This window comes from Papio anubis, chromosome 1, assembly GCF_008728515.1.
Source record: "Papio anubis isolate 15944 chromosome 1, Panubis1.0, whole genome shotgun sequence".
In the NCBI taxonomy this organism is placed as follows: domain Eukaryota; kingdom Metazoa; phylum Chordata; class Mammalia; order Primates; family Cercopithecidae; genus Papio; species Papio anubis.
In genome coordinates this window covers 31,507,691-31,520,976 of record NC_044976.1, presented here as the reverse complement: position 1 = coordinate 31,520,976, position 13,286 = coordinate 31,507,691, and the positions used below count along the sequence as shown (strand labels likewise).

Here is a 13,286-nt window from a genome sequence, read left to right as displayed (position 1 = left end):
CCCAAACTGTTCTTTACTGACATGTGGCACATAGGTGCTTAATGAATGTTGGTGTTTCGTCATGTCCCCACCTCCTGGCCCTTTCCACTCTCTCCCAGGTCCTGGGTTAATTTTTAATTTACCTTTGTCAAGCTCACTCCATATATATTATTTACTCTTCCCTCTGAGTAAAGAGGGACCTCCAGCCCCTTTCCTTCTGTCACAGTCATTCTCCTGGCTGTGGGTCTCATCAGCCATTGTTTCTGCATTCTCTGCCTCCTTCAGGGAAGAAGAGCCTCTTAGGAAGGTGCTCTGCTGCTTCCCCAGACATATCTCCTCTGTCATGGACTTTCTAGTCTAAGCTGACTGACCCTGAGATTTCTCTTCCTGCCACCAAGCCCTTCCCTCAGCTATGACCCTGTGGCTGTTACTTGCTCTGGCTCAGCCCCAGAATCCACTCTTTTTCAGACCACATCCTTTTTCCTGTGTTACTCATTTCCTGTCTCAGATACTTTGGATACCTTGGTTCTGATCTTTCAGGGGGAGAGGGCGTGTTAAGAGGAGTAAGTAGATGGACAATCTTACACAATTGAACTCTTCTTACGTCTGGCCTTGCATGCTCTTACATAGGCTGCTCTCTCCCTACGTTTTCTTATATAAGGAAAAACACAGAACACGATTATTGTCTCAGAATTAGGAACCCCTACTGGTGTGCTTCTAGGTGTTTTTGGTCTACTTTTCTCTGTTGTGAATGTGTAAAGGGGATGACCTGACTGCCTTAGACTCTTCCCCTAAGTCTCTGTCCTCCCTTAGGCTGTGGACCTCAGGCAGGCGTTCAGTAACCATTTACCAAAGTTCCCCCACCTCCTCACTTTCATCCAGCATGGATCAGCAAGCCAAAATAAAGTTTAAAAAACCTAGGGTTTAGGTTGGTGGCTCCAGTTCCTGTAATGCTGCTCATCATTAGCACGGTATTTACCAAGAGTTTTTCCCTTTTCTTGAGTCAATCTAAATTTATATTAAACTTCTCCCAGCTGTTCAATATTTAATCTCCAGACAGATTTAGTTCCAGCCATAGAAAGATTCTCTTCTGAAAAGACACATACTGGAGATAAGAGTAGGGAAATGAGAATGAGAAGTCTTCATAATTGATAATTTCTCTTTTATTCCCTTTGTTTTGTACCATTTTGCTCCTGAAAGATGATGATGATGATGATGATGATGATGATGATGATGATTTTCTGTGGTCAGGAGGAATCTCACAAAAGTGGTTGTAGAGAGAGGCTTTTGTGTACCCCTCAGGAGGCTGTTCTGGAGTGAGGTCTCCCTCAGAGCCTGCCCACCCTCCCCACCTCCCCACAGTCCCCAGCCCTGTGGGAAAGCAGGGTGAGAACTGACTGCGTTATGCAGTCTACTCTGATGGGGACTGATGACAGAAATGGCTCTCCCTTTGGGAATTTAACACCTTGTTTCATGGAACCCAAAACTAAACTACCCCTCAAGATGGGAGTCTGAACACATAGATTTGCTTTAAATGTTTTTAGGGCATGGTTTAAACTATGAGTCACCACTTAAAACCCTTTTTGAGTATGTTTTCTGTTTTTTTTTTTTTAAAGTTGCCTATTTAAGATAACTACTTATTCACAACTCAGAGGCTGGCTTCATTTGAAGCACTGACTTATTTAAAATTTTTCATTTGAATTACTAGCCACATCAGAACACTGATTTGATATTTCTAAAGATATTCGGAGGCAAACCATCTTTAATTCTGCTTTATGATGTGGATATTTTGGGAATTGTTAGGAAAATAATCAACCATTTGCATATCCAAGACATAATTATCACAAATTCTGGATTTTTCCCCATCAGTAACAAAAGTCCAATATAACTGACATGGTCAAGAAATGGGCTATTTTATAATAGTCAAGAATTATACAATTTAGAATTACTAGTTTTTGAAGAAATAAGTATACTAAGGAACACAGCATATAATTTAAGTCATAAACTGTTGCTCTGAGATTCATTGTAAGAACATGTAGACCAGCATAGAAAACTTAAAGGTTTTTTTTTTTTCCTTCTTCCAAATTATTTTTATAGTTAGTGAAGAAGGATATGTTTTCCTATTCTTCCAATTTCCAAATGATATTTAGGTAAGTCCAAAAGAAGAGAACATTCTTTCTACATCTGGTAAAGACATGACTGCTGTTAAGCGCAGATTGCCAGTGCTCTGAGATGAATCCAGATGTTGAAGAGAGTCCCAGTTTGCTATTATGACTTTCTTTGAAACATAAGCAAATGTCTGTTTTTTTTTTCCCAGATGATTATCTTCTTAGCAGTGAAATTTATTATTTGTATTAAGAAGAGATGACTGTTAGATGCCATGCCATAACCAACTCTTCTCCAGTAGATTAGGAGGACCAGGCCTGATACTGAATATTGGAACTGTTGGCAACAAAATGAAAGTTCGTGACTGCTTGAGTTATTTTTAAAACTCTAGTTGCATGGCTGTTATGTCTCAAATACTATATAATTATCCCTAGTTACTGGTATCTTTAGCATATTTGAAACCATCCATATGTGGCCTAAAGCCACACAGCTATATTAAGACATTTTTGAACAATCAAAGCAAATGATACTTTAAATTAAAACAAAACTAATACGAAGCAACTACTTTTTAAAAAAAAAAAAATTGGGACCACGCACCGTGGCTCATGCCTGGGAGGCCGAGGCAGGAGGATCACTTGAGTGCAGGAGTTTGAGACCAGCCTGAGCAATATACCAAGACCTTGCCTCTACAGATAATTAAAAAAAAAAAAAAATTAGCTGGGCAGAGTGGCACACACCTGTGGTCTTAGTTGCTCAGGAGGCCGAGGTGGGAGGATCGCTTAAGTCTGGGCAGTCAAGGTTTCAGTGAGCCGTGATCATGCCACTGCACTCCAGCCTGGGTGACAGAGCAAGACCCCATCTCAAAAAAAAAAAAATTTAAAAATTTGATTAAATCCACATTTTGAGGCCTCCAGTAATAAGTATTAATCTGTTCTGTCAGTTGACTGGTGGCAAAATAGGGTGACTGGAAGCTTAGACAAGGGTTATAAGGAGGAAAGGAGTAATGTTTCCATAAGCAGAAATGATCAGTAGGACTGATTTGCAAGGTATGGAGTATGTAGTCCATAATATAGACAGGACAACTGAGGCTTAGTGTTCCCTCCTGCAGCCTCCCCCGACATTTATCTAACAATATAAGTGATCCTGCAGTTGAGAACCAAAAAAAATAGTCATCATATTGGGGAACATGGCTGCCTTTCCCTGTTATCAACCTGAAAATAACTGGAGAGTTTACTAAACATTTCTAGATTTATTTTGTAAACTGGTAGAAATCCATCTTCCATGAGTTTATCTTTAAACTGGGTTTATTTTTAGCCTTTTAAACTAATTTCTTTTCATAGGCTAAATCATCTGGCATTACAAGTTACATAAATTTAGTATTTTCTAGGTAAAGCAGTGCTTCCTTTTATTTGTCTCAAAGTTAACTTTTTTCTGGTTTCTAGGGTTCTTCTGCACTGTCTGCTTCAAACCCCCTTTATGAAAAAACTGCATAGAAAGAGAATCTGGTGCTTGTCTTCTTGTCCTTTAGATTACTAGCCATTGAACGTGACTTGAGACTTTGCTTTGCCCTTTAGGGCAGAAGCATTTCTGTTACGTTGCAGTCACAGTGGAGGTAACATTTCTTCCTGAAGCCTGACCTCAAGAGAGCAAGCACAGGACTCCCGGCATAGACCAAGGCATCTGAGGAACACAAATCTCAGATACCTCAGTTTGGGCCACAGAAAGATTAGCCCTGCTCTGGGGCTGTAAGAGACCAGACTCAGTGTAGAGTGAGATTAGGATGATTTCCTAATCTTCTCACAGGTCTCAGTGACGTTGGCACTGTGTCCAAGCTCAGCCTAGTCCAGTGTGTTATGTTGGCATTACGTTATTTCATCCTCACTCCACAGCTATATGTAAGACAGATAAGTACCCCATTTTATAGATGAGGAAACGGGCCTAGAGTAACTTGCCCGGCATTACAGAATAGGATTTAAGCCTAGAATCTTTCTTTTTCTTTTTTTTTTTTTTTTTTGAGACAGAGTCTCGCTCTGTCGAGACCAGGATGGTCTCGATCTCTTGACATCATGATCCACCCCCTCAGCCTCCCAAAGTGCTGGGATTACAGGTGTGAGCCACCGCACCTGGCCACCTAGAGTCTTTCTAATCCCACAGTCTTAACTGCCATGTAGCACAGCTTCTGCGTGTATTCAGTGCCAGGCATTTTACATATATAATATTTACTGAAACCTCCCAGACAGATAGGTAGTATGAGCCTTGTGGTTACAGATGGAGAAACCAAGACTCAGAACAGGCAGTGAGTGCTTGAAGTCACACAGATAACCAAAGATGGACCAGAATATGAGTCCAGGTCTGGTCCCCAGAGCCCATGCTCTTACTACTCTGCCGTTCTTCCTTTTATCTCCCCTGATCTTGGTGTGTACTGTGGAACCTCTCCCATTGGTTCTAGACATTTTGCATTTTGAAATCATAGCATGGGCCGGAGCACTATGATGTGAGACTATCTGGGAGCCCTCGACCCTGGCATTGGATACCAGTGGAATGGCCTCCATCACCAGGGTTAAGTAGAACTCTTTGAAAACTCCTCCCTGACTCCCTGCAGCCAGGGCCAGCTATTATTCCGTGGTGTGTTGACCTGGTGGAAGTCACTCTGGTCCTGCAGGTGCGGCTGCTGAGTTTGAGCTCAGGCCCCTCTTGCAGTCCTCAGCCTGTGGGCTGGGAAGCGTTCAAGCAGCTGTTTGGAAATCCCCCACTGCTCCCGTTGTCCTGAACTGCATGGGGTGGGGGGAGGGTGGCTGTTTGCTCCATTGATTCCTTCCTGCGTAGCTGGGGGTGGCAGCTTGGAGCACATTCAGCTGTTTACAATTCAGCTTATGTACACTTTAGCTGGGGATTGTGGGTGAGTCAGAAGGGCCGTTCTCTTTGCCTGTGTCCTGAGAGACAGCATGAAAGTCAGCTGTATGGTAATGGCTGCCAGCAAGGGAGGAGCCCCCTCCCTGCTAGATGCCTTAACTGAAGCTGGTCAACCCAGATGCTTAAAATCCAATAAGCTCTCCAAGCCTTTCAACCCAGACCCAGCAAGGGCATTTTGCAGTGACGCTGAGGGCAGGGCTAGAGGGTCCCCTGGCTCGGCCTCTCCTTCATCCTGCTGGCCAGCCCCCTGCAAGGAACCCAGGTATGGATCTCAGTCATCCTCAAACTGAAAAGCTCACCACTTTTCTCAGCAAAGAGCCCCATGGGGTCCTCCTGTCACTGCTGTGTCTTCCCTTCTGTGGGAGAGGTTCTTCAGAGGAGGTGTGAGGGGCAGGGCAGTGGTGGTGTCCGTGTGAGGGAGCCACAGCCTGCTGTGTCAAGGCAAGGAGTCCTTGCCCTCTGACAGCTCTGTCCTTAGCAGATTTGAAAAGGCTGTAGACATTGGACGTTCCCCCTGCCTTCTGCTTTTCAGAGGACCCCAGGTGGGAAGGGTCTGTAATTTTCCCACCACTAAGAGCTCATTTTGTGCATGTTTTATAAGATACTGTTTTCCAAATAAATGGCATTTGCTCGTTTTATTCTAAAATGTACACTTTTACAATCTGTACTTGAGACGCACACATAATCAATATGTAAATTCCTTGTGGGGGAAATGGGTCATCTTAACACTGATCGCATTTTAGAATTTGGGAAACATGGTAACATGGTATTAAATAATAGCGTGTTTTGCCCTCCGGAAGGTATGTATATGTGCTGTTTCCTTTTCGGCTTCTTGAAATATTGAATCCAGCTTGTGCGTCCTGATTAACTAGATTCAAAGATCCTGCTTAGTCCTCCAGGAATCCCAATTTGGGAATCACGCATCTAGATCACCCTGTGCTTCCGAACCCAAATGCTCCAGCCCACACGTGATATCTGACCTCTGCCTCAGAAGGTCCCAGAATACAGTTTACATGTCCTATCCTCTTTTCCCAAGTGCCCTGGTGGTATCCATGGCTAATCAGCGCAGCTCTCCCTCCACCTGTGTGGCCCACCCGGAAACATCTAAAGCACTAGGTTCTAGTATGGGTTCTGCCACTGCCTGCCTTTTGTGACCTTGGGTAAATCACCTCACCTCTGCTTCATCTAGGACATTTAAGATGTTAAACTCAGGGCCCTTCTAACTTTAATCCTCTGGGATCTAGTGTCCTGTGATCCAAAACCGTCACTACCCACCCCCTCCCCGACCCCGTCCCTAAATTGGGAGGAAAGCAATCTGTTTATCTGAGTCAGGTAATTCACAGTAAAGTGTGAATGACTGTAAGATGTATACTTGCATTTTAAAGAAATTGTTAACCAAATGAACCTCTAATTGATGGACTCTGTCAGGGTCCCAGATAGAGCTCAGCCCGCCTGTTCCCCTCCCTCCCCTCTCCTCCCCCCAGCTCCCTCTCAGTCACTTTTCTACCCTTCACTTACCCAGCCCCGGGAGTTAGGTGTCAACAAACTGGTGCTTGTGAAATCTCTTACCTTCCTCACTTTCAGAGTGGCATTAATTTCTTTGGGGGCCCACATATAACCAAAGAAATTGTAAAGCGTGGCCCCAGGTCTTTCCATGAGGGCTGGGCACTGTGTCCTCAGCTTACCGCACTGCAGTACGGCCTGTTGCTTGGACCAGGTGTATGCTGTGTTTGCTGCTGTCTCCTGGATATGGTTTAACTGGGCATCACTCTGCAGTGCTCCCCTGAGGCGGTTTCTAGAGCAAATGGTTCCTTGGGAACCCTTCAGTCTCCACCCTGGCCACATGGCTGGGCCTGCTGAACACAGCACAGTGAGCATGACTTCAGTGCTGGGGGCTTGGAGGGTGTGCTCTGTGTTCTATAGGTGACCTCGTTTTGCCCTTTGTTGAACAGAATTTGTTGGAAGAAGATGATCCATGTTATCATCTACTCCGCTTCTTTAAATTCTTTATTCACTTCATGAGCTCTGTCATACTCCTACTGCAGCCAAACAGTAAATAGAAGTCTTTTAAGTTAAAATACATACTCCCTTCTCATGATAAGGTGGAAATCAGCGATTGACCAAGCTGAGGGGGTAGAAGGAGAAGTTCTGTTTGGTCTCCATTGCCTTTGAAGCCAAGTCTTCAGGCTATTTTAGGGTCAGATAGAATGAGTGCTAGGCCATCTGAAATACCCGTTGCAAGTGTTAGTACAAATTGAGCATCCCAGATTCAAAATGCTCCAAAATCCCAAACTTTTTGAGCACCTACATGATACTCAAAGGAAAGGCTCATTGGAGCATTTCAGATTTTTGGATTTGGGATGCTCAACCAGTAAGTATAATGCAAATATTCTAAAACCTGAAAAAATCCAAAATTAAAAACACTTCTAGTCCCAGGCATTTTGGATAAGGGATACTCAATCGAACATCAGAACTGGCTCTGAAGTGGCCCAATTGTGCCTAACTGGCAGTTAGCCTGACGTCTGTCCTTAGCAGGCTGGAGAGCCCATCTGCTCTGGACATCAACCCACTGGTCCTAGGAGCCTCCCTGCCTCTGCCTCTGGAGGTCATCCTGCCTTGGCAGGTGCCTGGGTCTGGCAAAAATGTTTCAAAGGGGACAGGGAATTCAGAGGTCTGCCTATACCTCTCTTCTGCTGAGGAAATCCCCACTGTCACAGGAAGACATGGGCCAAAAAAATAGCTCTTATTCTTCATAATCAGGTACCTAGAAATGCCGCTCTGGTAGGCAGGTCCCACCAGCCTAGCTGCTCTCAAAACATCATAGCTTCAGAAAGCAATTTGTAAATCTCAGCTAGTGCCAAATTGCTTATCTTGGCACTAGGCAGCCCTGTACTCTTTATGTAGACAATGAAGACTGAGATCATGGACACCACACATTCCAGTTTAATGATCATTAAGCACCTATCGTATTTTGGACACGGGGTTAGCCCCTGAAGATCTCGAGGTGACTGAGTGAGTGGTAGCCCCCTGCCTAGAGAAGTCTGCTCTGCTTAGGAGACGTGACCAATCCCAAAGCAGATAATTTCACAAACAGGAACTGAGTGGTCATTCCTGTTTTATCCCACCCCTGTAAGGGCTGTTTCTACCAGAGCCTGTGGCCTGTGAATGAGACCAGGAATGAGAAACAGCCTAGAAGTTGACACATATGTTAGGCAAGACTCTGTGGAACATGCTGCTCTGTCCATTCTGACCGGAATACTTGGCCCTTTGTGGTCAGCATCAACTAAAGGCCAAGATTCTAACTCCTCCTTCCCCCTACTGAAGCCTGGCTTTACTCCCCTCCCCCAGCCTCTCCCACCCGCCTTATCCTGCCTCCACCTTTCGGTTTCAGGTGCCTGACTGTATACAGGCATTTGAGACCTGTGAGAATCCCCGGCAGCACTTACAGCCTCTGAACTGGTCAAGGGAATTGAGTAAGGAACCAAATTCAGAGTATTTCTTTGTCTCTTTTATCTGGCCTCAGGGCCAGCAGGGCAGGTTTCTGCAAGTTTCCCTGTTAAGCTGCTTTCCCCCAAAAGCCGCAAAGCAGTCTGGGAGAGCAGAAAGCAGATTAAATTAATCTCAGTGTGCTGAGCTTGGCAGGGGGCGAGATTGTGTTTGGTCATTCCAGGAATAGCCCAAACTCCTTTGTTACTAAAGCAGATGAGGAGCTATTGGCCTACAAGATGACTGCAAAGCGAAATAGCTGTGAACCTTTGTATATTCATAAAACACTCTCCCATCTGTCCCTTGGATTCTGTCTCTCCTTTGATCTGCCCTGGGTTACAATGGGGAGTGATAGTTTCTAATGTGGTGCAAGAGTTTTTTAGTGTGTTCTCTCTCTTAACAAGATCTTTTTTTAAAAAAACAGCCTCAAATTCCAAAAAGTTTTGCTTCCCAGAGTTAAGCACTGGCTCTGTAGCCTTTGAGCTAGTGACCATATCTGTTGACGAATGTATCTGGCATGAGGACAGAATCTAACCTCAAGAGTGATCTTCTGTCTCGCAGTGAACATTAATAGGCATAGATCTGACATAGGAGGGGGGACACGGGCAGGGAACTCAAGCAAGGATAGAGGGATCCCATAAAAGACAAGGTCTGAGGGGCTGTTTTCTGATGAATATCAGTGCAAGAGGCAGGAGGTGGGAGTGATCCGAGAATTCAGAGGAGAATGGATTAATTCCATGGAGTAATTCATGAAACTGAAACAAGGGCATTACCAATTACTTTCTACCTATGCTGTCAGTCAGGTGTGACTGTCTTTAAAGCAAACACAGAAAACCAAAAATCTTACTAACCAGATCTCTTACATGACTACACCTGACAGATGATGCTTAGTATTGACTAGGTACCTGATATTAAAAGATGTAGGCAGAGAGGGCCTAGGATGATGAATTTGTAACCTTTTTATGTAAGAAATACCTGAAAGAACAGAAGGGATTTGGCCTGGAGGAGAGAAGATAAGACTGTGGTCATGAGTGACGACCTTCATGACACCAGGAGCATTCCCAAGCATTTCCTCGTAAGCTAGCACTGCCTTTCACTGGCTCATTAGTCCTCACAGCAGCACTCTGAGGTAGGCGTAGGATCCTTATTTCACAGCCAATGGAGCCAAGGCTTAGAGAGGGACAATGACTTGCCCGTAATTTACTCAGTGATAGAGACCAGTCTCTAAGCCAGGTCTAAGCCCATGTCTCTGCCTGTTAGACAAATCTGATTGGTCTTGTTTTCTGTGAGTTTAAGGAACAGAATGAGGATAATTGGGCCGAGATTAATAGAAAGACAGATTTTGGGCTTATTATATAAGGAATCATTAATGAGCCATCCAAGGTGGGAACAAACTGCTTCCAGAGTAGTGAGTTTGTCAGTGTAGGTATTCAAATAAATGCCAGAAAATCATTGGGTGGGCATATTATAGAAAATATTCAAGCACTGGTAAGAGATCGAACCAGACTTCCAATCCTGTAATTGTATAATCTGCAGTTCATTAGACTCATCAGGGAATATTTTACCAGGCTGTAATTGGAAGGAAATAGCCATCATCTAAAAAATAAAATTTTAGCCTTCATAGTAATCTTTCTATGTTAGTAATTCATTTTAAATAAAATAGATGTTTCTTAGCATATGCAAAACATAAAAGCAGGGAAAATGTAATCGTGTAAAGGCAGACTTAAATATTTAAAATTTAAAAGCACAGAAACTTAATTTGATTGAATCATCAACTCATTCCTCCTAGTTATTCATAGATTGTGAGGGAAAGGGGTTTTTTCTAAGTTCTCAAACACGGATGTGAGGGGCCATCTGGCTGCGACACCTGTCACCCTGTTGATTGGCAGAGTTAATTCTGCTGATCTGGCTGGCTAGGTGTCCCCTTCCTCCCTCACTGCTCCATGTACGTCCCTCCTGAACCAGTGTTCTGGGTCAGAGGACGACCATCCTATAGAGGAGGGCTGTCCCTCAGTCAAGGGCATACGAGTAGCTGTGTTCCCCTGCTAGAACCTCCAGACAAGCTCTCAAGTTCTCAGACACCTTTGCAATTGGAAAGACAAATTCCAAAAGAAAGGAAATGTTTCCATCTCTACAGAAAAGCCAAAGCTGTTTAAAAACCTTCTTTCAAGTGAATATAGGCACTTAATGGAAATTTTCTAACTTACTGGTATAACTGTGTCTCAAACAAAAAAAAAAAATTCATTGGTCCTTTCTCTTAGATGGCCCCTGCTCAGCTCTGAAGTTTATTATATAGCTGAATTATGGAGGACTGAGTACTAAAGACATGTCATAGTCAACCCTTGTTCATTAAAGGTTTATCCTGGTTTAGTTAGCATTAGAACCACCAGTAAGAACATGGGCTTGAGGCTGGGTGCGGTGGCTCGTGCTTGTAATCCCAGCACTTTGGGAGGCCGAGGCAGGTGGATCACCCACCTCAGGAGTTCGAGACCAGCCTGGCCAACATGGTGAAACCCCGTCTCTACTAAGAATACAAAAATTAGCCAGGTATGTTGGTGCGCGCCTGTAATCCCAGCTACTCGGGAGGCTGAGGCAGGAGAATCGCTTGAACCCAGGAGGCAGAGGTTGCAGGGAGCATAGGTCACGCCAGAGGTTGCAGGGAGCATAGGTCACGCCACTGCACTCCAGCCTGGGTGACAGAGTGAGAATCCATCCCAAAAAAAGAAAAAAAAATGAGCCTGAGTGGACCAAGACCCATTGTGAACCAGTTATAAACCACCTTTTCTTTTCTCCCCCCCGCCGCAAGATGGAGTCTTGCTCTGTCGCCCAGGCTGGAGGGCAGTGGGTGCGCTCTCAGCTCACTGTAGCCTCCTGAGTTCAAGCAGTTCTCCTGCCTGAGCCTCCCGAGTAGCTGGGATTACAGGCACGCACCACCATGCCTGGCTAATTTTTGTATTTTTAGTAGAGACGGGGTTTCACCATATTGGCCAGGCTGGTCTGGAACTCTTGACGTCATGATCCACCTGCCTCAGCCTCCCAAAGTGCTGAGATTACAGGTGTGATTCACCGTGCCTGACCCTAAACCACTTTTCTAAAATGTATCTGTTTTGACTTTTCCATACTGTGTAATTAAGCACAAGCAATTCCTATTCTGTGGTGGTATTATGGACATTTAACATGAAATATGAGCATCTTCATAAAGTTTTATGCAAAGATACTTAATAAGTGTGCTGAAATCATTTTTAAAGTATATATCACTCATACCCCACTGGGCTATGCTTTATATTAATGGACTTGTTGCAATAAAGAAATGGCTTTTTCTTTTTTTTCTTTTTTAGGAAGTTCCAGGTTAAAGGCAACCTCAGCTCACGGGGCAGTTGGTGGTGGTAGAGAACAGCCCTGGGAAGGGGGCGGGAGAGAGTTACAGAAGTGAGGAGATGAAGTCTCGCACGTCTAAGACAATGAGACAGCTCATGAGAGATGCTGTTTGAAGTGGAAGAGAGGAAGTCCACTGGGGTGTGGTTGTGTATAGGCACCTAATCTCACTTTCTGGAGCAGTCTGTTAGGTCTTTTAGGGGAAGGCGAATTAGGAAAGGTTGTCCACAGAGAGACAGAGGGTCTATGATTTGGTGAGGATCAGATTAGATAAGGAGCTGAGGCCTGATTTTGAGAGCACCTAACTCAGCAGAAACAGCAGAGAAAATCTCAGCTCTGCCTAGCAGCCTTCTTAGCAGAGAAATGAAATCTCTGCATATTTCAATGCACTGACCCCAGATAACCAGTCTGAATAGTCAAATCTACATGATAGTGTTTACTTAGGGTTCAGCCCCCACATTCCCTTGGCATCAATTTCTGGGGTTCCATGTTTTGACATTTCACAGGGTTCTTAAAATCCCTCCTCTAAGGAACCTCACAGAAGCTTCATTTAACCTCTCTTTATCACACTGAAAGCCCTATACCTAGCTCAGCTTCTTGTCCTTGTTTTAGATGTCACCTTGAATACTTTTCTCCCTCAAACTGAATATTAACCTTATTTGTTCAAATCAGTATCGACCAAGGTCTTAACTCCTGAAAGACAGAATTCCCATCTGTTTAACCAGGTTAACTGTTCATAGCACGGTTGGGAAATTAAGGAACGCTGCTAGCTGATTAGCTGCATGCGTTGTTGTAGAACTGACTATACTCGTACTTGATGTGTCCATTGAAACTGTGCCACTTTTAAATGGGTCACTGAGGGGAGTGGACTGCTTGGTTTGCATTGTCGCTTGGCCCCACGGAAAAAGCCAGGCGCAGTCTGAGTCCTTGCTGTCCCTCCCTGGGCATGGACTCTGGTTCTGATCTCCCCTGCTCTGTTTTCCTACTCTCTCTCATGCAGAGACAGGGCAGGGCATTGTTCATGCACTGACCGACCTCAGCAGCCCCGGCATGACCTCAGGGAACGGAAACTCTGCCTCCAGCATCGCCGGCACTGCCCCCCAGAATGGTGAGAATAAACCACCACAGGCCATTGTGAAACCCCAAATCCTGACGCATGTTATCGAAGGGTTTGTGATCCAGGAGGGGGCGGAGCCTTTCCCGGTACGGACTACTTCTTTTCCCCTTTTTTTTTTAAGTATATTTTGGATGTGTCTTAGAATATTTTTACATTTCCATGTAAAATTTCTGAAAATGTGAACGATTTGCTCTTTCCTTGCTAACTTCCTCCCCAAAAGAATACAGAGCCATTTCTTTCTAGGATTATCTTTCCAAGGTCCAGAAGGGGCGAGTCAGTGATCAGGAATGATTGGCAAGATCCTTGGTTA

General features: G+C 44.5%; 1 protein-coding gene across 8 annotated transcripts in view; it reads left to right on the top strand.

Annotated features, from left to right (window-relative positions):
- PHC2 (polyhomeotic homolog 2) overlaps positions 1 to 13,286 on the top strand; it is a 110,694-nt gene that overhangs the window by 86,994 nt on the left and 10,414 nt on the right. For all 8 annotated transcript variants that reach the window (XM_021939167.2, XM_003891543.5, XM_021939164.2 and 5 more), the window contains one exon: positions 12,860 to 13,062. In XM_021939167.2, the coding sequence (XP_021794859.2) occupies positions 12,860 to 13,062 (203 nt within the window). The remainder of the gene's footprint in view (positions 1 to 12,859; positions 13,063 to 13,286) is intronic.